The sequence below is a fragment of the Gopherus flavomarginatus genome, chromosome 17, assembly GCF_025201925.1.
Source record: "Gopherus flavomarginatus isolate rGopFla2 chromosome 17, rGopFla2.mat.asm, whole genome shotgun sequence".
NCBI classification, from domain to species: Eukaryota; Metazoa; Chordata; order Testudines; family Testudinidae; genus Gopherus; species Gopherus flavomarginatus.
In genome coordinates this window covers 18537794-18564081 of record NC_066633.1, presented here as the reverse complement: position 1 = coordinate 18564081, position 26288 = coordinate 18537794, and the positions used below count along the sequence as shown (strand labels likewise).

The following is a 26288-nucleotide window of genomic DNA, read 5'->3' as shown; positions in this document are numbered from 1 at the left end:
GCTGGAGGGAAAGCTCCATGCTCCCACCTTTCTTCTCCCGCATTGCCATGGAGAGGTCAGCCATAGTCTGACCCTCAGCGGGCAATGAGATGGACCTTAGAGCTTCCTATAATCATAATACAGCTGAGTAAATATGCATGCAGCTCTTAGCACAAATAGTGCATTTCACTCTCAAATTGTAACAGATTTATCTAGAGATTGTCTGTGTGAACTGTTTAGTTCATGGCAAGTTGAGGTGTGAATCCTACCCCACACTAGCCTGCTGCAGACTAACTGTCCCCTTGGACCCTGCTTACACACATTAACAGTTCATTAGTGTGCTTTGATCTAGTCCTGTTTGCAATAGGATGAGATCAATGCACAATACCAAACTGTTAATCCACATCAGCAGGGTTCATGCTGACAGTTGGCAGGCTAGTGCAGGGTAGATACACTCCTCAGCTTGTTGCAAACTAAATATTCGTGTAGAAAAGCCCTTAGTAATTCTGAAAATATAATGTGTTAGGAATGACCAATGATTTAATATGCAGGCCTGCATTACTCATTTATTGTATTGTAATTTCTTCAAGCTTAACCATCAAGTATGGAGGGCAGAATACTTGGATGGTTTAAAGGCTGGTGTAAGTTACATCAGAAGATGGTCATTTACAAGAGAGACAAACTTCCAAGCACCTGTAACACTTTTCATGGATGCTCCCAAGTTGTATTTTAGGGGATCCTTTTATAAGAGTAACTAACTGTATCTAGCTCCCGCTCAGAGAGGGATGTCTGAACATTTCCAGCTACACTGGTTCTGTAGTTTTCCTTGGCTGCGAGTTCTGTTGCAAAACTGTTCTTACAAACTTTTCCCTAACATTTAACCTAAATGCCCCGTTTCAGCTCCAGCCCATTACCCCTTGTTCCGTATCCATTTACTAATGAACCTATTTTAATCCTTGCTCTCTTTTAATCATGTATTTGTATACAGTTGTCTTGTCTCTCTTTTACTCTTCTTTCTTCTCAACTGAATATGCTCACTTGTCTCAACCTTTTCCTAAGCGGGTTTCTATCATCTTTGTTGCTGTCCTCTGAACTCTCTCCGGTTTGTCACTGTCTATAGTAACAAATTCCTCATTACAGAACAGCTTTGTAGCCTCTGGTGAACAATCCTTTAAGCAAAGCACATATTTTTGTAAAATTCAGACAGGATCAGGGGGCAAATAGTTCTCAGGCACCACACAACGCTGGCTGAAGAGATGTTAGAAAGGAGCTTAACTCACTTAAGGGTGACAGGGACATACAGATCTCATGAAATCATTGCTTAATAATACTTTTTTTTTTTGGAAACGGTGTTCCATAAATTACATCTAGAACAGGACATTAACAGCAGTAAATAATTCTAGTTTTCACTGCGTCATTCACAAACAGAATGGTACTTTTATAGTTTCATCCTGCTGTGTGGAATCTAGGCAACGGGGGCTCGGCTCCACTGGAACTTTTCCTCCTTCTCCAACCCTAAAGAAGCCAGTGATACCCAGGGTGGAACCCAAGAGGAGGGATTCAACCGCCTGCTATGGCCCCATTTCACAAACCCAGGCATGGGGGGGCAAGGTTGTCGCACACATCACTGTGGCCATTCTGACTTTGCCTGGTACAGGCACAGGCACAGGCAGCTATAACTTAGAGCAGACCCTAGGGCTGCCTGCGTTACACCAAGGGCTGTTTTGGCCCCTGCACCAGACCAAAATCTGGAGGGCATGTGGAGCCTGCCCTTGGACCTCTCCCCCCTTGGCTGCACCAGCTGTGCTCCATCTCCTGGAAGTGCAGTACAGAAATTGATCCAAGCTCTCTTTTCTTTTACACTTCTGAGCAAACCTTGAAATCAGTGGGAGTTAGATAAGGATCTTTGAGGATCTGGGCCTAAGCAGCTTTGTCCCTTTAAATTTCAGTGGGTCTTAGACTCCTAATCACTGAGATGCTTTTGAAAATGTTACCAAGTGAAAAATGGCGTAAAGAACAAGGAATGCGAGGGAACGTTGCCCTGCTTTAGCGAGAGTACGCCTGGGCAGACATCAATAACTCCACCTAGGTGCTGGAACAGATCTTAAGAGGGGTACAGGCAGTGTGGTGCCTCATTAGAAATTTGAGGCACATACTTCGGGGTATATCCCTTCAGTTGTGTTTAATCTTTGTGCATGCCCAACGCCTTTCCTGCCCCTTGTGCTCTGGCGTGTAAAGGAGTGTGGGTGGCAAACGGACTTTGGCTCAGCATAGAAGAGTGCAGCTAGTGCTTAACCTTAGTTGAACTCACATATCATCTCTATTCATGCGTAGTCTGGAACATAGCAACCCTTGTGCATCACGCACGCGCTTATGGGACCAAGGCTGTGGTGTTATGCAAACTGCAGGAGCCGGAGAAAGGAAAGGGACTTTGATCTCAGGTCATATTCCAAAGATCGGTGTCCAAGGTGTATAGTTTCCTGATTGGAGGAAATGCCTTTTTTGTTGCTAGCCTGGCCTTCCTCTGGGCAAGACTCTCAGCAGGATGTAAACAACAGTATGGACGTTTTTATGACAGCGCTAGTTAACCCCCACGTGGTGCTCAGCTCTAACTAGTTATCAGCTTGAAGTTACATATTGTTGTTTTAACGTGGGCACAAAGGAGCCCAGACGCAGGGGTCGGCACCACCATGTTGCACAACGGACGCTTGACAGAATTACTGTACTTAGTGATGGACATTGGAGGTGTCTGTCATTCAATCATTCCATTTTTTGAAAAATTACCATGGACTTCAAAATTTTTACCCTGGACGCTTGTGGCTGTGTACGGACACGTTGCTGACCCCTGCCCAGATGACATCCTGGCCATTCTCAGCTCAGCACAATTTCTGTTCATGGGTCCCCATGGTGGAAAAAGAACTCCTTCCCGCTCTCCATAGGGGAAGGACTCCACTGTGGGACCAACCCTGAGATCGCTGGCATACTGTGACTAGAGATGGGCAAGAGATAGATCTGGCTTGCAAATAGCTGCAAGGAGTCCAGTTTTCTGCTTTGCCAATCTCCCTCAACTTTCCAACTTTCCATGCTCTCCAAGCCAACTCAACTAGCTAACGTGGCTAGCCTTGCTGCATCTGCACTTGTGTGTCACTGAAGAGTAAAGATAAAAGGAAAAGAAATGTGTTGATTAACTGCTTTTTTTAAATTTCTTATTCATGTTATATGTAATTTACTTTGTGAATGCAGTGGATTTTTTTTTTATTTCCTTAGGCAAAAACGTGTATGTCAGTTTTCCCCTGGTTTAATAACCTAAATAAACTAGATGGAGTTAAAGACAGGTCAGTCCTTCTGAGTGCAGTAGGCCTGCAGGAGGTGCTGTGAGCCTATGTGAAACTGACATCTATTTCTCTGCCTGGAAATATAAAAAAATAAAATAAAAAGTGTTTGTGAACTGTCTCCTAATTTGCATTACAAAATGAAATGCAAATAACTGCCACACTGTCTGTGTTACCTTTAGCGTTTCAAAATCTATTTTAATTTGAAGCATTTCTTTAATTTGGGTAATTACCATTAAAAAAAGGGGGAAAAACCAAAACTCAACAATTTTTTTTCCAATGAAATTTTCAGAGCTTCTGTTTTTTGCTTGTCCTGATTACTCATTTTCTCTTTTGTTTTCTGTTTTTGTTCTTTATTTTCCTTACCTACCTGCTGAATCACGCCATCCAATCAACATACAATGCGAAAACCATGTCTCCGTCTGTATGTTGTGCACCTGCTGCTCAAAAAATAATTTGTAAATAATCTTGCAAATATTCATCCATGAAAACATCACATATAGGAAACGGTTGGTTCCATTGAATTTAAACAATTATTTAATTCTCTGCTTTTATTTTCTCTTGGTTTATTATTATTTTTATTTTTAATTTTATTTCATTTTGATGAGATTTCCGATTGCACTAGTGGAAAGCCTCACTGTATGTCTGCAGCGTGCCTCACAACTGGCTTCTCTTGTGCATCTTCTTTCCATTGGCTACTTGGTGGCATGAGGCACATAAAGTTACCAATAGCCCATTTTTTGCTGTTCGTTGTTTCTCTTGATAACGATAAAGGGGAAACTGACACTTGCTTTATTTTCATGGAGGACTGAATAAGTGTTAGAATGATACCTGCTTTCGTATGACTTGGATTAGGGAAGATGGTTTGGCTTGGGAAATCTTTATTTTGCAGGTGATAGAATCAGATTTAAGGTTCTAAGCAACCACTATTTTATACTGAGATTTGTTGGACTTTGTGAAAAAGGAAGTAGTCCATTTAAAAGGACAATGCCAGGTGCTTTAAATCCACAATTCAACTTTGATTGAAATGCAAAGAGTTTTAGTGAAACTGATATAGAATTAATTTCATTGAATTAAAAAGAGGTTAGTGAAAACATTGACTTTGTTTGGCTTTGAACGTCCACTGCAAAGCCAACAGGCTCCCCTTTTGCCACCACGTGAGATCTAGAAGAAGACAGTGACTAGAGACAAAAGTGAAGCATTCTAAATAAAATAAATGAGGCTGGGGTTGCAAAAAAGGCTGAAAGGAGTTAGGAATCCAAATCCCATTGAAACTCAATCAGTGTTAGGTGCCTAACTCCCATTGGCTTATAGAAAATCCAAGCATAGACTGTTTTCTTTGCCCAAGATGAGCAAATACAAAAAGCAAGCCATTTAGATTGTGAAAAATACATTTGTAATAATCCCAGGTGGTATTAGTAACACAGCTAAGGAAATGGGTTTATTAAAAATACATGCATTTTGTCTGGTAGCATCACTTTAGCTGTGTTAGTTTTCCATCTGGATTTTCTGTTGCACAGTTGCGGTTTTCTCCAGAGATTAAGTTAGCTTTGGCCTCCATGGCAGATGGCAAACACACACATTCCATAACCATTTAATGCAGGGTCATGGGAGGAAGTCGTCTTCTGGGAAGCAATAGAGAAGAAAAAGCAATGTAAAGTTCAAATGATGCCTTTCTAGAATTTTCATGGTGAAATCTGAAAGGCGCATTCTTGATGTGCTTTACAGTAACTTGAATTATTACCGCAGTGATGATATAAGGCCATGATTGCACTACCCAATTTGTGTGGGCAAAAGCAGGTTCTGAATGTACGACACGCAAGTGCACAATTTATTCTCGTACGACTTGGTCACCCATGTGTGAGAATGTGGGCCTTGGTACTACCAGTGGTGCAGCTTAATGGTTGAGATCCTGATCGTCCATGGGCTGAACCTGACATGCTTGTGGAATCCTCTTGAATTCACTTTCTAGGATCAGGGCCACAGCAAACAACATGCCTGAAATGACAGAACCCCTGAACACACACATAGATAGGGTGAAATCCTGGCCCTCTTGACTTCAGCGAGAGTTCTCTATTGACTTCAATGAAGCCAACACTTCATCCAAGGTCTGGTCATTTCCCCTTAATGTTGATAGAGTCACGTGCATTTTGGAAGACCATCCCCTTCTCTCTGCACATTTCAGACTGTTCACACACTCATTCTAAGTGATGTAGCTGAAATGTTAGCTCCCAACTGTCACCCCCACAGCGCAGTAAAGGCTTCCCGAGATATCCCAATCACAGCCCTGAAGACCCAAATGCTGACCTCTGTCCTCAAGGCCAAATTCCTGGCACATGCAGTGCATGGCTTTGGAAAAGCCATTATTCTGAAGGAAGACAGCTAGCGTGTCTGCAGTGAAGACGCAGCAGCGTGGGCCGTCCAAGCTCATCTGGAATCCTGGCAACGTACTCAGGTTGCTGATCCAGGCCATGAGCTGAGACATAGCATCTTCACTGCTGTATTGATCCACGGTAGGCTAAAGTCAGTGCAGGTATGCCTACCTGAGCTGCAGCCACACTTCTAACGGTGGAGTAGACATACCCTAAAGCTACAGTCCATTTGTTTTCTGTTATATCTCTGGGCCAAATTCAGTTTTGACAGTGTTGGCATAAGTTAGCTGAAAGAAAAAAACAGGCACTAATGTAATTTTCACTGATTTCATCATTCTGTTAGCTGTAACGAACATTGATACGATAGTCCGTGGGAATTAATTCAGTTGTGGCATAAGGCATCACAACTACCATTTCAAATAAAAGCTTCTGGAATTCACTTAGCCAGTTATTTTGCTGCCAATACCCAGAGCAGAATAAAATACAGATGGCTTTTCTGCATCTTTACTGCCTCTGCTGACACTGCCAACAGTTTAGCTGTCTGCAAATGAAGCCAAGATGATGCTGTAGCTGCAGAAGGAGCAGATTTGGACAATAGCAGGATGCCATATTTGTGGTCACTTTGCTGCTTTTAAATATGGTAAATGACATGATATCACAGGAATGGGCAAAAGCTAATACTTTAAAATAATGTCACCCTAGGCAGTCTTCAGCACCTGTGCAACAGAAAAAAGGGGATAGCAAGAAGGAAACAAATAATCCACGGGATTGAAGTTCGTGTGTCATGCATAGTTAATTCAAGGGAAAATCAACACAAAAACCATTGAGCACAACAAATATTGCAATGTGGAGTTTCCCCTTTAATTGCATGCAATTCTAATAACTGCTGAGGCACTTTTGCCAATGAGGGGCAGGTTTTCTACACAGTGTACTGGGGGTAACACACACGCAATACCGCTTTGATTATCACAGTTGTGTGTGTAATGTTACCAACCAGTGAATAGCATGGAGAACCGTCCCTCAAAAGCTTTGTAACTGTTGATACAGTAGGATTTTCCTGGGTCTCTGGTGATCCCCCTCTGGGCTGTTCATTTTATTACAATTTGTGAAATGGTGGCAAGTATGTTGGAAAAGCAGATGTTGAGCCTGGGTCTGTTTTTTAAAAAAAAAGAAAAAAAGAAGAACTGAAAGTCATTAGCCACCCAACTCACAATAAATTTCAATGAGAGTTGAGTGCCTAACTCCGAGGCCCATTTGAAGATCCGATTGTGGATCAGGTTAACGTAGAGAGATCTTAGCCATTCTTACCATTACACAGGTGTCCTGTGTTCTCCTGTAGAGTGAAAAATCGAGTTAGCTAATGCAATGCTGACCGTGACTTTGATCAAGACAAATGTTAAGTATCATATCAGCTGACTGTGATTATGAGGGAATTCTAAATGGAGTCTGGACAAAACAAACTATAGCGTTTTTACTACTAAGCAAATGCAGTAATAATCCTGGGGGGAGGAGAATGCTGTATAAATGCACTTCTAATGTTTTATAAACTCAGGGAATGATACTGCTCACACTTACTGTATGTGCACAGAACTACTTGTATGAGGAAGGTAGTCGTGTGCGTATTTGAGTGTGCAGGATCTGGCCCAAATATCATGCCATATCTACTTACTGTATCAATGGGAGTTAAGGGCCTGATTCTCCAAAGTCATGCACCTTATGTGGTCAGATGGGGCCTGATCCAACACCTTCTAATAAGGTGGAGTCTTTCTATTGACTTCATTGGGCTTTGGATCAGGCACCCCAATTCCAGTGGTGATGTGTACCCCCACTATGCACAGAGGCAACTCATCACTCGAGATCTTAGACCGTGCGTTTAGGTTGGAGACTAGATTAAATCAATGATGTTCGGATATATTTACATTGCTGTGTAACCACAATCAGAATCTGACTCTTGTCCATAGATGGCCTTTAATGCTGAGCTGAGCTCTGCTAGGTATTTCATGAAGGAGCAACAACCTAGAGAAAAGTGTAATTTTAAGAAATAATCTTTGAATCCTCTGCTCTGTTTTGCTAACCTTGACGAGCCCAGGAGAATCCTTGCTTGCATTTTGCCTGCCATGAGTTGCCTTCCGTTGTAGACCAGAAATAGCTCTGTGTTGTCTGCTCTTTCATTGAACATCTCTATGCTTTTCTCTTTTCTCTTTATTTTAGGATTGAGTCTGACATACAGTATATGCCTAACTCTGAGCTGCTTGCCTTTTAAACACAAACCAAGTGCATGTCTGAAACTGATTCCGTGAACCAGTTGGTGGTCTTGGTGGAATGCAGCACCAGTGGCCCAATTGCTGAGCTGGCATTTAAATAAGTGAATAGATAAAACAAGCGCCTAAAAACTCAGCATGAGCTGTGCACCCAAATTAACAAGAGCTTTCAGTCACTTTAATCTGAGCAGGTATCTTGTGGTAAAAGATGATGAGGGGGAGGGATGGAACAAGGGGATGACTATAATGATTCATCTTTAGCTACAAGGCCTCCTTATGATTGTGTCACCCCCTCCATTGCTTAATACTAGGTGGCATTTTATGTAGTTAACCTCGTCAAATTAATTCCTGTGGTTAAAGTTTCACATTCATGACATTTGGAATCAGCCCAGGCCGGGGGACTTTTTTTTTTTTTTTTTATCTACTTAGATTCCCCCAGGCCCTCCTATTTTAATGTTTGCATGTTTTCTTTGGAAAGACCCCACTCTAGATTAGCTCGTTAGATGAGCTATTTTCTGTCAAATAAAAGAAAGTGGAAGGGAGAAGGAGAATCAACCAAAACAATCAAATGAAAATCAAAATCCCTGGCTTTCTTTGATCCACCTTAAAAGGGATATTTATGAATCATTAATAAGTCAGCAGGCTCCTAAGGGCAACCCCTGCTGCTGAACATTCAGCCTTCTCTCCATTCACTCTAGTCTACAAATGATTGTGCTTCTAAACATAACAATCATGCCCCAGCAATGCTTGTCAGCAAGGCTCCTGTCCTATCACCTGTTGGGTAAATATCTCTAAAAGGTGGGCGCTTTAAAGTGGAATGGCTGATCTCTTCCTTTGTCATGGAAGAGGCTAATGGTACCCACTGTCTTAGACTCCCTTGGCTTACATTGGATTCACTCTAATAAAAATAAAACCCAAGGCTTCAAAACAGTCCCACTCCATAGCAAATAACAACACTGCACCATTGCCTTTCCATAACGGCTTGGGGAAACCTGCTTTGCATAAAGAAAACAAGAATCCAAAGAAAAGCATGTGAGGGCCATTTTTCTATTTATTATTATTTACCCACTAGCCGAGGGAGGGGCTTTTGTAGAGAGGGGTTTTCTCAGACTTACTGCATGTGGAGTGATCTGCACTGACGAATGTTTCTTTTGGAAGGTTTTCTGGTGGCCGATTTGCTGCTTAGATCGTGAAGCCGGTAATTTTAATTTCTTTTTTGCGGGCTGTGGTTTCTAGTCGCGTTAATTTCTGAAGGACACAAAACCTTTACTTTCCACAGGACAACTTCATCAACCTCAGCTTCCTGCGGCTTTTCCGGGCAGCCAGACTTATCAAACTGCTTCGCCAGGGTTACACCATCCGCATTCTGCTCTGGACATTTGTACAGTCTTTTAAGGTGAGTGGCAGCCGGGCTCGCGAGCCGAGCGGGATCAGCTAATGCTTTGCACTTCTGTAGCATCTTCAAGATGAGGACCTCAAATACTAAAGGGCTAAGCTTTTCAGCATCCCTAGAAGGCCATTCTCGGATAACCTTTCTGTAAAATGGGTAATTAACTTGACAAAGGTCCTCCTTGGTCTGATTTTCAGAAGCACTAAGTACCCCTAACATCTGACAACAGTGGATCCTGCTGGCGCTCAACACATTGGAAAATCAGCCCCAGTTGCAGACCCAGAAATAAAGCACAGGAGTGCAACATTCCAGTCTCTATCTGCTGCAAAACCTCTTCTGGAATGTAACAGCGGCGAAAACAGCAGGGGTCTACAGATATTTAGTAGGGCTTTCCAAAACCTATAGAAGGTAGAGAATGAGTGGTGCTTGTTTGGATTTTAATTCTTTAGAAGGGCTGTGATTAAATTCTGTAGATTAGGAAGACTATCATTTTCTCCTAAATTCTATAGGGATGTCTCAGTGTAGTCACCAGACCATCTGCAATAATAATATTTAGCATATATTATTACTGATTGTTTCTACTGTGGTAGAGGCCCCAGCCTCATGGTGCTAGGTGCTGTACGAACACACAAGTAAAAGATGCCCCAAAGATCTTACATTCTCCTGTTAGCCAAGGACTCAAAGTGAAGACCTATCCATTATCTCACATCCACATGCAGTTAACAGCATTTTTCCCTACCCTGACTTAGGTACGTCCACTGAGTTACAGCAGAGTGTGTGATGTACTGCTCTGTATGTCTATGTATCATCTGTCAGGCTTTCTACTGTGTATATAGCTTCCCTCTAGCTTGAGGTCTTACAGCTGCAGCTTTAGATCGTTGCATGGAAGTTTTTGCTGCAGGAGCTCTCCTGAGTACAGGTTTATTTTATCTGGGGCCTTCCATGCAAACTGCCCGCCTGCAAATGCCTTACAGAGTTAATCCATAAATAACTGCAAAGGGAAAATGAAGTCCAGAGGGAGCATGTTTTTAACTGTGTTTTGGAATGTGATGTGGAGTCAGTGAGGCAGGATATTCCCGGTAGCAGAAACTTCCTCCAAAAGTAGCAAGAGAGGGTGAAGGGTATATGGTCAAAGGAGCAAAGAATCCTGTGGCACCTTATAGACTAACAGACGTTTTGGAGCATGAGCTTTCGTGGGTGAATACCCACTTCGTCAGATGCATGTAGTGGAAATTTCCAGGGGCAGGAATATATATGCAAGCAAGCTAGAGATAATGAGATTAGTTCAATCAGGGAGGATGAGGCCTTGTTCTAGCAGTTGAGGTGTGAAAACCAAGGGAGGAGAAACTGGTTCATTGATAAGCCATTCACAGTCTTTGTTTAATCCTGAGCTGATGGTGTCAAATTTGCAGATGAACTGAAGCTCAGCAGTTTCTCTTTGAAGTCTGGTCCTGAAGTTTTTTTGCTGCAGGATGGCCACCTTAAGGTCTGCTATAGTGTGGCCAGGGAGGTTGAAGTGTTCTCCTACAGGTTTTTGTATATTGCCATTCCTTATATCTGATTTGTGTCCATTTATCCTTTTCCGTAGAGACTGTCCAGTTTGGTCGATGTACATAGCAGAGGGGCATTGCTGGCATATGATGGTGTATATTACATTGGTGGACGTGAAGGTGAATGAACCGGTGATGGTGTGGCTGATCTGGTTAGGTCCTGTGATGGTATCGCTGGTGTAGATATATGGGCAGAGTTGGCATCGAGGTTTGTTGCATGGATTGGTTCCTGAGCTACAGTTACTGGTGAGGATATGTTTCAGGTTGGCAGGTTGTCTGTGGGCAAGGACTGGCCTGCCACCCGAGGCCTGTGAAAGTGTGGGGTCATTGTCCAGGATGAGTTGTAGATCCCTGATGATGCGTTGGAGGGGTTTTAGCTGGGGACTGTATGTGATGGCCAGTAGAGTCCTGTTGGTTTCTTTCTTGGGTTTGTCTTGCAGTAAGAGGCTTCTGGGTACACGTCTGGCTCTGCTGATCTGTTTCCTTATTTCCTCATGCAGGTATTGTAGTTTTGAGAATGCTTGGTGGAGATTTTGTAGGTGTTGGTCTCTGTCTGAGGGGTTAGAGCAGATGCGGTTGTACCTCAGTGCTTGGCTGTAGACAATGGATTGTGTGATGTGCCTGGGATGGAAGCTGGAGGCATGAAGGTAGGCATAGCGGTCTGTAGGTTTTCGGTATAGGGTGGTGTTAATGTGACCATCACTTATTTGCACCGTGGTGTCTAGGAAGTGGACCTCCCGCGTAGATTGGTCCAGGCTGAGGTTGATGGTGGGGTGGAAGCTGTTGAAATTGTGGTGGAATTTTCCAGAGTCTACTTCCCATGGGTCCAGATGATGAAGATGTCATCAATGTAGCATATGTAGAGAAGGGGTGTGAGTGGACGAGAGCTGAGGAAGCGTTATTCCAGTCGGCCATAAAAATATTGGCATATTGTTGGGCCATGCGGGTGCCCATAGCGGTGCCACTGATCTGGAGATATATATTGTCATCAAATTTGAAATAGTTGTGTGTGAGGATAAAAGCACAGAGCTCAGCAGCCAGTTGTGCTGTAGCATCATCAGGGATACTGTTGCTGACAGCTTGTATTCCATCTGTGTGTGGGATGTTTGTGTAAAGAGCCTCTGCATCCATGCTGGCTAGGATGGTGTTTTCTGGAAGGTCACCAATGCATTGTAGTTTCCTCAGGAAATCCGTGGTGTCACGGAGATAGCTGGGAGTGCTGGTGGCATAGGGTCTGAGTAGAGAGTCCACATATCCAGACAGTCCTTCAGTGAGAGTGCCAATGCCCGAGATGATGGGGCGTCCAGGATTTCCGGGTTTGTGGATCTTGGGTCGGGGCTCTGAGGGTATGTTGATTTGTTCCAGTATTAGTGTAGGGAGTGTCCTGAGTAGATGATGCAGTTTCTTAGTGTATTCCTCAGTGGGATCTGAGGGAAGTGGCCTGTAGAATTTGGCATTGGAGAGTTGTCTGGCAGCCTCCTTTTGGTAGTCAGACCTGTTCATGATGACAACAGCACCTCCTTTATCAGCCTCTTTGATGATAATGTCAGGGTGGTTTCTGAGGCTGTGGATAGCATTGCGTTCTGCACGACTTAGGTTATGAGGCAAGCGATGTTGTTTTTCCACAATTTCTGCCTGTGCACGTCGGCGGAAGCATTCAATGTATAGGTCCAGACCGTCATTTCGACCCTCAGAAGGAGTCCATGTGGAGTTCTTCTTCTTGTGCTGTTGGTGGGAGAGTACCTGTGTATCAGTGCGCTGTTCAGTGTTGTCCTGAAAGTATTCTTTGAGTCGGAGATGGTGAAAGTAGGCTTCCAGATCGCCGCAGAACTGTATCATGTTGGTGGGGGTGGCAGGGCAGAAAGAGAGTCCCCGATGGCAAAGGCATTGCCAGATGGCTAAGGAAAGTGGGAAAGGATTGTTGAGAGGACCTGAGAGCAAGAGAAGGGTTATGAGGGAGGCTGGAGCGAGCCCCACTGTGGGATTTAAAAACAAGGTTTTGAAATAAACGGGAAGGTGTCAAAGGATGGAGATGGGGATAGTGTCACTAGGCTCCTTTATTCATGTGAGAAGGAAGGCAGCAGTATGCTGTACAGGCTGCAGCCTGGAGAGCTGAAACTTGAGTTCATTACAAGGAGATTGTATTTAAAGTCCTTGGAGAGACCGTGGGGCAGGCAAACTGGTGGTTTCAAATACGCCTTCAACATTTCCGCTCTCACCTAGATGTCAGGCCGTGTAATTAAAGAGTCTATTGCTATGGCTGGTATGCTTTAAAATAAGCACCCCATGACATTTGTTTAATAGCACTTTCCTTAAGGACTCAATCTATGGGCTGGGTGGGGAGGGTTTTAGTCTATCACAGCTACATCAGCCAGTTTAAAACTACCCAGGAACATCTCCCACCCTTGGACTGAGAATGTGCCTCCTCTGAAATAAACCGGTGCCCACAGAATGGTGGAAGAGGTGGGCTTGTAGTTAAAATACAAGAGTGGGATTCAGGAGACACTGGGTCTGGATCAACCTCTGCCACAGACAGAACAAGTCACCCAGATCTTGAGCAAGTCACCCAGATCTTGAGCAAGTCACCTGGCCTGGTCTTGAGAGAGAGAGAGAGAGAGAGAGAGAGAGAGAGCTGCAGCTGCATGAGCCAAGCCCTCTGGCTGAATTTCTAAGAGAGCCGGATAGTCACAAGATCGCTAGTAATATCTGTAATGATACAGGCCAAAGTCAGATGATCCAAAACATTTGGGGGGCAAGAGAATCATAGAATATCAGGGTTGGAAGGGACCTTAAGAGGTCACCTAGTCCAACCCCCTGCTCAAAGCAGGACCAATCCCCAACTAAATCATCCCAGCCAGGGCTTCGTCAAGCCTGACCTTAAAAACCTCTAAGGAAGGAGATTCCACACCTCCCTAGGGAACCCATTCCAGTGCTTCACCACCCTCCTAGTGAAAAAGTTTTTCCTAATATCCAACCTAAACCTCCCCCCACTGCAGCTTGAGACCCTTACTCCTTGTTCTGTCATCTGCTACCACTGAGACCAGTCTAGAACCATTCTCTTTGGAACCCCCTTTCAGTTGAAAGCAGCTATCAAATCCCCCCTCATTCTTCTCTTCTGCAGACTAAACAATCCCAGTTCCCTCAACCTCTCCTCGTAGGTCATGTGCTTCAGCCCCCTCATCATTTTTGTTGCCCTCCGCTGGACTCTTTCTGATTTTTCCACATCCTTCTTGTAGTGGGAGGCCCCAAACTGTACACAGTACTCCAGATGAGGCCTCACCAATGTCAAATAAAGGGGAATGATCACGTCCCCTGATCTGCTCGCAGTGCTCCTGCTTATACAGCCCAAAATGCTGTTAGCATTCTTGGCAACAAGGGCACACTGTTGACTCATATCCAGCTTCTTGTCCACTGTAACCCCTAGGTCCTTTTCTGCAGAACTGCTGCCTAGCCATTTGGCCCCTAGTCTGTAGCAGTGCATGGGATTCTTCCGTCCTAAGTGCAGGACTCTGCACTTGTCCTTGTTGAACCTCATCAGGTTTCTTTTGGCCCAATCCTCTAATTTGTCTAGGTCCCTCTGTATCCTGTCCCTACTCTCCATCGTATCTACCACTCCTCCTAGTTTAGTGTCATCTGCAAACTTGCTGAGGGTGCAGTCCACGCCATCCTCCAGATCATTAATGAAGATATTGAACAAAACCCGCCCCAGGACCAACCCTTGGGGCACTCTGTTTGATACCAGCTGCCAACTAGACAAGGAGCCGTTGATCACTACTTGTTGAGCCCGACGATCTAGCCAGCTTTCTATACACTTTATAGTCCATTCATCCAGCCCATACTTCTTTAACTTGCTGGCAAGAATACTGTGGGAGACCATATTAAAAGCTTTGCTAAAGTCAAGGAATAACGCGTCCACTGCTTTCTCCTCATCCACAGAGATGGCCTTGTATGGAGAAACTGCACTCTGCTTAATATATGACCCTATCCAAGACTGACTGATTTGACCTGGAAACTGAAGTGCGTGTCCGCTGCCTGCTGATAATACACTGTACTTCTATAGCAACTTTCATCCGAGGGACTCAGTAAGCACTGCAGACATGAATGAACATGTCCTCACCGCTCCATCCTGAGGCAGATAAGGATTGTTACCCACTTTGGCCCAAGTGGTTCTCTGATTTTCAGGGTCTTGCAGGTTGTTTCTGTTGGAAGGAGAAATCGACGATGGAGTCACGTATATTCATTGGTATGATCCTGTTTACTTGCAAGGAATGTCCCAAGTCCTGTTTCCAGGATCACAGTAGGAATCAAACAGCAGGAGACAGGTTCTTTGCTCGCAGTATCCAAGCCTCTTTCTAGCCAGCACTCAGCCCAAAAGGGCTCTCTCTCAGGTCTTTCCCAGGGTCACACCACAAGTGCTTCCCTGGCAGTCTGTCAGGCTCCCTTGCTGCCTTCTCCGAGCTTCTGAAGTGTTTCTCCTGCTCCTCTCTCTCTCTCTGTCTCTCACCCATGGCTGCAATCAAATCAGTCCCCTACCTCTGCTTTTGTTATCCGAATCCCAGGAAACTCCTTGTGCTGCATGGCCCAGGACTGCATGCGGTCTGGCCTCGGGGGATGGTTTTCCCTTATTTCAGCTATCGCTAAAGAAAGGGGCATTTAATTGTTCCCTCATTTAGCTTGAATGGATCATCATGCCCTGCAGCTCCAGTGAGGTGGTCTGAGTGCCCAGCCCTCAGAATAACAATATTATTGTCCCCATTTTTACATGGGTGGAAACATAGGCGCAGGGGAGCAAAGAGCCTGATCCTGAGCACCTATAGTTCCTGGTTATCAGCGTCTCTCTTCCCCCACACTGTGCTGGTTCAGCTGGGCTAGCTATCCTATAGAGGAGATGCAGCTCCAGCCATTCTCCTCCCCTCCCATCTGCTCCAGGGGGAGGAGCAAGCAGGCACATCGCTTCTGCTCACCCAGATGCAAGGTCCTGGTGACCTGCACAGATTGGGTTCGTACTAGCTCTCAGCATGGGCCTCTAGGCCAAGTCATAGTCTAGCCCTTAATGATTTATCATGAAAACTTGGAAACTTTTCTTTTTCCTGCCCGTGTAACTTTCTGCCCAACTAAAACCAATGCTTGCTTCTTTGTAGCTGAATAGCAAAAATAACTATGCAAAATAAATATATGCTAAATGCTATAAATGCTAAAAAAAAAATGCTTGTGCTCGCATAAAAAAAAATGCTGTTTTTATATTAATCATTCTAACTTAAACATAATTTACAAACTATTAAAAACGCTGCTATTGTTTTTCATACTATATCTCTTAATCACACCTTTAATTTTAAAAACCTTCTCCCAAACCTTAAATCATAGTTTACTAGCCTTTTCCATACAATTATTAAATAAATTATTTTCTATCTATTCTTCCTATATATTATTTAAATAATAATACAATACGCAAAATATCTGTATAATGCTATAACCAAAAATTCTGCTGTCCATAAAACAACTCAGTACCTGTCTCTTCAGCTTAATCGTAAATTACATAACGGGCCTGGCAATCTAAGCTTGCCAGGCCCAAAAAAAAAATTATAAAAGCTAGCTAACCCCCCTTAATAAATTACAAGCAGCCAATAAAAAAAAAAATACTATTCAAAAACACAGTAGCCTAAACTTTTCCCCTATCTCTTTTCCTCTGCCTCAAAGCAAAAAAACCCTGCTCCAAACCAATCAATACTACCCAAATAACAAAAACATAAAATTTTACACTTACCAATCAAATATTAACACGCAAAAATCTTTATCTAAATATATATAAAAATTTGTAAAATTTATATAAAACAAAATCTTTTATACCAAAATACAAGCTCTCCTTTTTCTGCAAAATAAAACATTTTTCCTTATCCATATCAGGCTGTTAATTAACTCTCAGCTAAGCAAACCCAATATTTCAATAACAGCTTGCTTCTTTGTAGCTGTATTTTTCTCAGAGAAGGTTTTTTTAATTTTTTTTAGAAATAGCTACTTTCTCATTGTGTAACTTTGCCTGAGAACTACCAAGCTATGTCGCTTCTAAAGTACGCACCATGCAGTGTGTTACTGCTTCCTCTCTGGGTAGGCTCTGTCTACTCACAAGGATATGTATGCAATATAACAGTGGGGGAAACTAACTCTATCAAAAAATCCTAAAGGTTTGTAATAAGGCAAGACCTGCTGCCAGCAATGTATCTTCTGAAGGTCTCCTTTGCGCCACAGCTGCTCCGGTTTCTCTTGCTAGTGCTCTCATCCAAACCACACACAGCGTAAAGAAGCACCGGGTTAACCAGTAATGAATAAAGACTGTTGGCTAGACTGTGGCCCTGTTTTGTTAATGCTGACCCTGTTGATTTTTCTACAGGCCTTGCCTTATGTGTGTCTCCTCATTGCGATGCTCTTCTTCATCTATGCCATTATCGGCATGCAGGTAACATTTTGGCTTCAATATCTAAAAATCTAAGATTTGCCGTGCTGATGCAGAGCATTAGACAAGCTATTGCTACAGCCTGCCTCCAGCAGTGGGCCTGTTTCAGAGTAAGGTGAAGAGCTCTCCGGGCACCAGAATAGGAGAGGTGCAGAGAAGGCATAAAGTCACCTTTGCCGCCACCCCAAGGTCCTGCGCCAAACAGCGCTCAGACGCACTGACAAATTGGGCCCTGGGTGTCCAAAATGAGTGGTTTTTCCATATGATATTCCTCAGGGATCCAGTGCAGCCCTGGTGTTAAGCGGAAGTAACTCTGATTGAAATCAATAAAAGTTACACCTGCATATGCTAAAGCTGAATTGGCTCCATCAGTTTTGGGGACAGCCAGCTTGATTTGCATCCAGGCCATCTTCTCTTCTGTTTGACATCTTTCCTGCTCCACTCCTGCCTCCACAGTATATGATACACCCATTTTGCACATCTGCTGAATGTCAACTCGATGCAAGTTACATTACCACCCTCTCTAACATCTGCTTTATGCCCAGTTATGCCAACTGTGCTGCTCTCATGCATCACTGCTGACTTGCGACCAGAGATTCCTGGGGGAGCTCACTCCAGGCTGATTGCTTTTGTTTTCTTTTGCAGGTATTTGGAAACATTGCACTAGATGATGATACCTCAATTAATCGACACAACAACTTCAGAACTTTCTTGCAAGCCCTGATGCTATTGTTCAGGTAAATAAAATAAAATCTATGAACTTTTAGGTTTTCCACATGAGTAATAAATAAGTTTCTGTCTTCATGTGCCAGTTTAATTGCTGAGGTTATTTGAGTTACAAAAGTCCTCCAAGCGCAGCAGTTGTAGTGAACCATACCTCCCTCCATTTTCTGTTCCTCCTGGTTAGAGCTGTACACATCAGCTGGGAATGTATCTGCCAGACATTGCACACAAATTTCATTTCATGTGAGTTTATACCACTCAGAGTTTGCTGTTTTGAGAGATTCAACTTAATGGTTATTTTTGCATCTTGAGCAACTTGAAATTTGATATTTCAAAGCTACTTGTGATTCAGAATGAATCCATTTCCACTTGGGCTCATTTGCGTTGGAAAAGGAATCCGCTTTTAAGTGAATTGTAGCAATATTTTCAGCCATCTGTTGCCTTTTCTGTAGTTCTAACAAAAGGAGAAAAAACAACCCTCAGCATTTGGTAGTTTCACCTTGTATTGTGTATATTTCACTTATAGCTGTGTGTGCTATATGTTATGGACAAGAAATGGTTAATTTTTGCATAAGGCTACTGCTTCCACAAGCCTCTAGCACCAATGTCAGGGGCTCAGGCTTTGGTCAGCCAATGAAACTTTATTCTGATGATGTAATGCTTGTAACTGGATATCCTGCTAAGGGTCTTGATTGATGGAGTGTGTGCAGAGCCAGACAGACATGAAATTAGCTCACTCTGGTTTGCTTATGCAGTTTAAAATAATCTGATTGAAATTAATCTCTTAATGTCTGGGAGATTAGCACTATATGTGAAAGAAAGCATAGAATCAAATGACATGAAAATCTTAAATGAACCAAACTGTATCATAGAATCTCTATGGATAGTAATTCCCTGCTTGAATAATAATATAGCAGTAGGGCTATATTACCGACCACCTGACCAGGCTGGTGATAGTGACTGTGAAATGCTCAGGGAGATTAGAGAGGCTATTACAATAAAAAACTCAGTAATAATGGGGAATTTCAACTATCCCCATATTGACTGGGTACATATCACCTCAGGACGGGATGAAGAGAGAAAGTTTCTTGACACCTTTGCTTCTTGGAGCAGCTAGTCTTGGAACCCACAAGAGACAATTCTTGATTTAGTCCTAAGTGAGGTACAGAATCAGGTTCAAGAGGCGAATATGGCTGGACCGCTTGGTAACAGTGACCATAGTATAATTAAATTTAACATCCCTGTGGTGGGGAAAACACCACAGCGGCCCAACACTGTAGCATTTCATTTCAGAAAGGGGAGCTACACAAAAATGAGGAGATTAGTGAAACAGAAATTAAAAGGGACAGCACCAAAACCAAAATCCCTGCAAGCTGCATGGAAATTTTTTAAAGACACCATAATAGAGGCTCAACGTAAATGTATACCCCAAAGTAAAAAAAACATGGTAAGAGAACCAAAAAAGAGCCACTGTGGTTAAACAACAAAATAAAAGAAGCAGCAAGAGGCAAAAAGGCATCCTTTAAAAAATGGAAGTTAAATCCTAGCGAGGAAAATAGAAAGTAGCATAAACTTTGGCAAATTAAGTGTAAAAATGTCATTGGGAAGGCCAAAAAAGAATTTGAAGAACAGCTAGCCAAAGAGTCAAAAAGTAATAGCAAAAAAATGTGTAAGTACATCAGAAGCAGAATGGGGGGACACTGAATGATCAAGATGCTAAAGGAGAACTCAAGGATGATAAAGCCATTACAGAGAAACTAAACAAATTCTTTGCATCGGTCTTCATGGTTGCGAATGTGAGGGAGATTCCCAAACCTGAGCCATTCTTTTTAGGTGACAAATCTGGGGAACTGTCCCATATTGAGTCATCATTAGAGGAGGTTTTGGAACAAATTGATAAACTAAACAGTAATAAGTCACCAGGACCAGATGGTATCACCCAAGAGTTCTGCAGGAACTCAAATGTGCAATTGCAGGACTACTAGCTGTAGTCTGTAACCTATCATTTAAATGAGCTTCTGTACCAAATGACTGGAGGATAGCTAATGTGACACCAATTTTTAAAAAGGGCTCCAGAGGTGACCCCGGTAAGCCTAACTTCAATACCAGGCAAACTGGATGAAATTATCGTAAAGAACAAAATTGTCAGAGACATAGATGAACATAATTGGTTGGGGAAGAGTCAACGTGGTTTTTGTGAAGGGAAATCATGCCTCACTAATCTGCTAGAATTCTTTGAGGGGTCAACAAACATGTGGACAAAGGGGATCCAGGGGATATAGTGTATTTAGATTTTCAGAAAACCTTCAATAGGGTTCCTCAGCAAAGGCTGTTAAGCAAAGTAAGCTGTCATGGGATAGCAGGGAAGGTCCTCTCATGGACTGGTGACTGGTTAAAAGATAGGAAACAAAGGATAGGAATAAACGGTCAGTTTTCAGAATGGAGAGAGATAAATAATGGTGTCCCCCAGGGGTCTGTACCGGGCCAAGTCCTATTCAACATATTCATAAATGATCTGGATAAAGAGGTAAACGGTGAGGTGGCAAAATTTGCTGATGATACAAAACTTCTCAAGACAGTTAAGTCCCAGGCAGACTGCGAAGAGCTACAAAAGGATCTCTCAAAAGTGGGTGAATGGGCAACAAAATGGCAGATGATATTCAATGTTGATAAATACAAAGTAATGCATATTGGAAAACATAATCCCAGCTATACATATACAATGATGGGGTCTAAATTAGCTATTACCACTCAAGAAAGAGATCTTGGAGTCATTGTGAATAGTTCTCTGAAAACATCCACTCAATATGCAGCGGTAGTCAAAAAAGCGAATAGAATGTTGGGAATCCTTAAGAAAGGGATAGATAATAAGACAGGAAATATCACATTGCCTCTCTATAAATCCATGGTACGCCCAAATCTTGAATACTGCGTGCAGATGTGGACACCCCATCTCAAAAAGATACATTGGAATTGGAAAAAGTTCCTAAAAGGGCAACAAAAATGATTAGGAGTATGGAACGGCTGCCATATGGGGAGAAATTAATAAGACTTGGACTTTTCAGCTTGGAAAAAAGATGACTAAATGGAGATATGGTAGAGGTCTATAAAATCATGACTGCTGTGGAGAAAGTAAATAAGGAAGTGTTATTTATGCCTTTCTCCTAACACAAGAACTAGGAGTCACCAAATGAAATTAATAGGCAGCAAGTTTAAAACAAACAAAAGGAAGTATTTTTTCACACAACACACAGTCAACTTGTGGAACTCCATGCCAGAGGATGTTATGAAGGCTAAGATTATAACAGGGTTCAAAAAAGGACTAGATAAGTTCATGGAGGATAGGTCCATCAATGGCTGTTAGCCAGGATGGCAGGAATGGTGTCTCTAGCCTCTGTTTGCCAGAAGCTGGAAATGGGCAACAGGGGATGGGTCAGTTGATGATTCCCTGTTCTGTTCATTCCCTCTGGGGCACCTGGCATTGGCCACTGTCAGAAGACAGGATACTGAGGTAGATGGACCTTTGGTCAGATCCAATATGGCTGTTCTTATGTTCTTAACTGTAATGAAATCAGATTTTTTTCATTCTTGCCCCTGGATCATTTGGGCCAGATCCTGGCCCCTGGTATAGCCGTTTTTTTTTCACAGTTGCAGCAGCAATGGAGACTGAAAAGTTAGTTTAACCAGGCGGCTGAGGGTACTCCTAGAATAGGGGGAATTCCTGAGTGGCCTAGAGCTGACATTGCTAGCTCTGTGCTATACCATCACTGTAGAAGGGTGGACAAAGGTCTGGGGCCTGACTCACCTTGCACAACTTAGAGAAGTCTCATGGCTGCTCTGACTTGCACGAGGAATTGAACCAGCCCCAGGATCAGGGTCAAGGCACATGAGTCGGGTACTGTGTGGGAGGTTTTCACAGTCCATGCTGTAATAGCCTATGGAGTTTGTAAAGTTTAGAGGGGGAAAAAACAAATGGAATAACAAATATGTTAGGACTTCAGAGCTGCAGCACTTTACGCCCACTTTGCACAGCTGTAAACAGCTACATAAGATTCCAGGCAATGGAGAATCAGGCCCTCTGGCAGAAGTTATGGGCTTGATGCATCAATTATTGGGTGAAGTTCTTTGGCCTGTGATATACGGGAAGTCAGACTAGGTTATCATAATGGCCCCTTCTGGCTTTATAATCTATTAATCTGAAACTAAGTGTCAGAGGCAAGGTGGGTGAAGTAATATATTTTATTGGACCAACTTCTGTTGGTGAGAGAGACTGTCTTTTTGAGCCACACAGATCTGAAGAAGAGCTCTGTGTGTCTCGAAAAGCTTGTCTCTCTTACCAACACAAGTTGGTGCAGTAAAACATATTACCTTACCCACCTTGTCTAACATCCTGGGACCAACATGACGGCAATTACATTGCGTACAAGCCAAGTTTCAGTCATTTGATGGAGGAATACTTGGAAAAGAGACAAGAAGTGACTATTGCTGTGGGAGAAGGTACATTTGGCCGAGTGCCTCTGGGATTGGTGAATTTATTTATTTTTAAATAGCGTGTGACAGTTGGGAGTCACGTTGGGAACATTTAAGGTTATATTTACATCTGTTTCTTACTACAGGAACTGCTGCTATAAGTAACACAAGGAAAGAGAGGGGGGGAAGAAGTTAAAGAAAAACTCAGGAGACTTTCATAAAAAAGTGCATCTGTGTCAGAGTGATAGGCCACAGTTCTGATGCATCCACCTAAAATGATAGATTAAGACAGAAGAGTCTGTTTATGTTTCACTTCCTCTGCACTGGATTTTCAGCCACCATCAAGGCAGAGCTGTTGGATTTGGGGCATGGGGCGTTAAACATCTTTGATGACATTTGTCCTTTGTACTTGACTGACTTCAATTAATCTATATTCACTTTCCAGAAACAGATTAAGAGTATCCTATCTGAGCCTGTCAGGTTGATTTTGTTTCCCTGTAACATGGGGGTGTGAGTAGGGGAATCTTTTTCATTTCTTTCTTTCACAAAGTTGGTAAATGAATCAGGTACAGTAAATGCCAGTGCAAACTGCTTCCAAGAATACAAACGAACACACAAAAGCCAGCCGTGGATGGAAGCAAGATGTAGTTTGTAACAAAAAATTGATAAAGGAATTCAAAATAGAATTTAGAAAAGGTTGTTGGAGGGTGTATTTTTGGTTAATTTGACCTCCTGTAACAGGCCCAGGTGTGCTGGGCAGAGATCTGTTTAGCCATAATGGTGTACCTAATGGTGTACATTTCTGCAGTCAAAAGAACTCATGCTTTTGCCTTTCATTGAATCTTTGTCCTCCGTCTGTAGGAGTGCCACCGGGGAAGCTTGGCACGAGATCATGCTGTCCTGCCTCAGTAACAGAGCCTGCGACAAACTCTCCGGCCTCACCAAAAACGAATGTGGCAGTGACTTTGCCTATTTTTACTTCGTCTCTTTCATCTTCCTTTGTTCCTTTCTGGTAAGTCAGTCCCAGTCTCTGCTTCCTTTCCGTCTTATCAAACCGCAGTCATCGCACCAGTCCTCGCTAACTCCTCCAGCTCCCTTCACACTTAGCACAGAGTAGGTCCCTCTTCTCCTTCCCACCTCCTTGTTTTCTGCTGCTCCCTAATGATGATTTAGACAACATTACTAGACAGTTCCATTAAAAAGCATTTATTATCATGGTGATAAAAACCCTTTAATCTCCAAAGAGATAATTTAGTAATTAGTTTAATGCACCGGTTTTTATCTTTCTCCCCAGGAGGTGTGGGGGGGTCTAATTTATGGAATTAAACATTAATCTGTTTTGTCTCAATTTTTATACGGGCTTTTGAAGAATGGGATTCGGGATGGGGAGGGGTTGGGGAGATAGGGACACCATCGGCTCTATGTTGCTTTCAGAAAGCAGCAGGAAAGCACCAAATTTGTATTTTATTTGTTGGGGGAAAAGCCTGATAATTTTACACTGATAGTGTTTGGGAAATTTTCAGTCATGAAGGTGAAAGAAGCACACCCAGCTGCTGTAGCTGATTCTTCCATTGTTCATCAGGCAGGACTGGAACTAGTCTTTTAACATAAACCATGTTTTGCAAATCCCTTACAAACACATGAAAGTCTATCCATTCCTGGAGGCTGATTCCGCCTTCAGCGATGCTGGGTTTTATGCTGACATAACTCCCTCAGTGTACAAGAATGGAGAATCAGGCACACAGGGGAACAAACTCAGAGACTGAAGAGTTGAAATCACAGCTCTGAAACTGTGAAGGCAAATAGGATTTATCTGTTCTAATCTACACATGAATCCTCACTGCTTTCCACTGTACAGACAAGATATTGCCTTAAAATTTAAGAGCTGTTTATGAATCAGAACTTCACAAATGCAGCCAATCCCTATTACCCACAAAAGACTCCATCCAGGAAAACTACCTTCACATGGCATTTATATATTGCAGGGAGACATACCACCTCCTAGGTCACCATGAGGTCCTTTGGCCAACTGAAGCCCTTTCCTTGACATCTGGCATCTCACTCCTCCCTGCGTGGATTAAAATTTGTAACACCCTGGAAGCTGATAAAAGGTTACTGCTCCATTTACTGATTCCTTTAGCACTCCACCACTTTAAAGCTTTCCTTGTACAAAGAAATCCCTAACCTAACATCAGAAATCCTCTATTTTAAAGTCCATTAACGTTCCTCAGGTTCTCCCCGCCCCCTCCTCCCCCGTGGAAAAACCTCACCGAATCACGCCAACTTTCACACTCAAAATGTAGTAGCAGAATGGGAGGCTGGCGTATATCTGTGACATACACATCCCTAAATGATCTTACGCCTTGAGTCAGTGCTCCCGAAAGCTCTGGGATGACACTCTTCATTCACTGGCAGGCCATGGGGAGGCCCCAGGGTGAAGAATTAAGGATAGGAAGCTGGGCTCCAAAAATATATCGTGAAAAGTAAGCCAGCTGCAAAATATTTCAGGATAGACTCATTACTCATTTTTTAAAATGTACTTGGCACTTCATTGCAATAAAACATGTGGTTCCCCACAAACGATTAAAGCATTATAGAGCAGTGACCTTGCCAGCAGGGTGTGTATTTATGGTTTATTAAATTTTGTTACATCACGGAATTGGGGGAAATTATGTAATTTATTGGTTTTTAACGTTGCTTCAGGGGCTTTAAGGATGTCTGGTTTGACATCATTTTCCTTGTTTAATTTGTACTCTTTGGTATAACGTGAAACTGAAAAATAGAACAACTGTAAAAGTTGCTCTGTAGCAGTTAAATAAACCTGTATAGAACCCAGCCTTGCACTGGGGACTACACAGAACTGCACCACCTTCATGGAAGAACAACCTCCCATAGCTTCCCAATTCACCTGCTGTGTCATCACAGGCACTCCCCCCTGTGGCCAACCACCTCTTCTGGGCAGTGCAGAAAGAGGAGAGGAGACAGGGTCCTGCCCCTGACTCCTACTTTGAGGCTTGGGGGGGCTGTAACAGGTTGTAAGAGAATCATTTTCTTTGATCCTAAGGGGGGTGAGCAGATTCTCCCAACCTGAACCTGATCCAACACTCAGTGGAGTCAAAAGAAAGACTCCAATCGACTTCTTTGGATCAAGCCCCAAACTTGAAAAAAGATACCATGGATGTGAGAACTTTAGAATTGCAATTATGATGTATGAAACAGCTAATGTGTATCAGAGAACACGTAATCAGGTGTACATACTAGCCAGATGTAGTGACTTCAGTACCACAAAATGAGCCGAGTACCTTCAGCAGGGATTATTTCATTGGCCTCAGCTGTCCTGGACTAGTTTGTGGCCTTCAATGCCAGGCAGGCAGGAGGGTAGCTGTATGTAAGCCATCAGGTTTATGCCATGTAAACTCTCACCTCCTTCAATAGCCACCTCTTCTTCTTGGTGTTTCTGACTGAGGAGGCAGTATTAAGTGTAACTGTGCCTAATGCATTTTGGGGATAGCAGAAGGGATCCTGAAAAAAGTATAGTCTAGGAGTAACATTTTCTAAAGCGCCCAAGTGATTTGGGAGTCTAAGTCCTATGATCAAAAAAGACTTCGGTATTAAAAAACCTAAGTCCCACTGATTTTCAATCAGATTTAGTCTCCTAAGTGTCTCTGACTTTGTAAAATCGGACTTATGCTCATAAGTGACTTAAGCACTTTCAGCATCCCTTCACAAATCCTTAAGAAAGTAAGAACGGCCATACTGA

The 26288-nt window shown here is 42.9% G+C and overlaps 1 protein-coding gene across 11 annotated transcripts in view; it reads left to right on the top strand.

Moving 5' to 3' along the window:
- CACNA1B (calcium voltage-gated channel subunit alpha1 B) overlaps nt 1–26288 on the top strand; it is a 530102-nt gene that overhangs the window by 435256 nt on the left and 68558 nt on the right. For all 11 annotated transcript variants that reach the window (XM_050926295.1, XM_050926292.1, XM_050926289.1 and 8 more), the window contains 4 exons: nt 9224–9340; nt 17273–17338; nt 17981–18072; nt 23390–23540. In XM_050926295.1, the coding sequence (XP_050782252.1) occupies nt 9224–9340; nt 17273–17338; nt 17981–18072; nt 23390–23540 (426 nt within the window). The remainder of the gene's footprint in view (nt 1–9223; nt 9341–17272; nt 17339–17980; nt 18073–23389; nt 23541–26288) is intronic.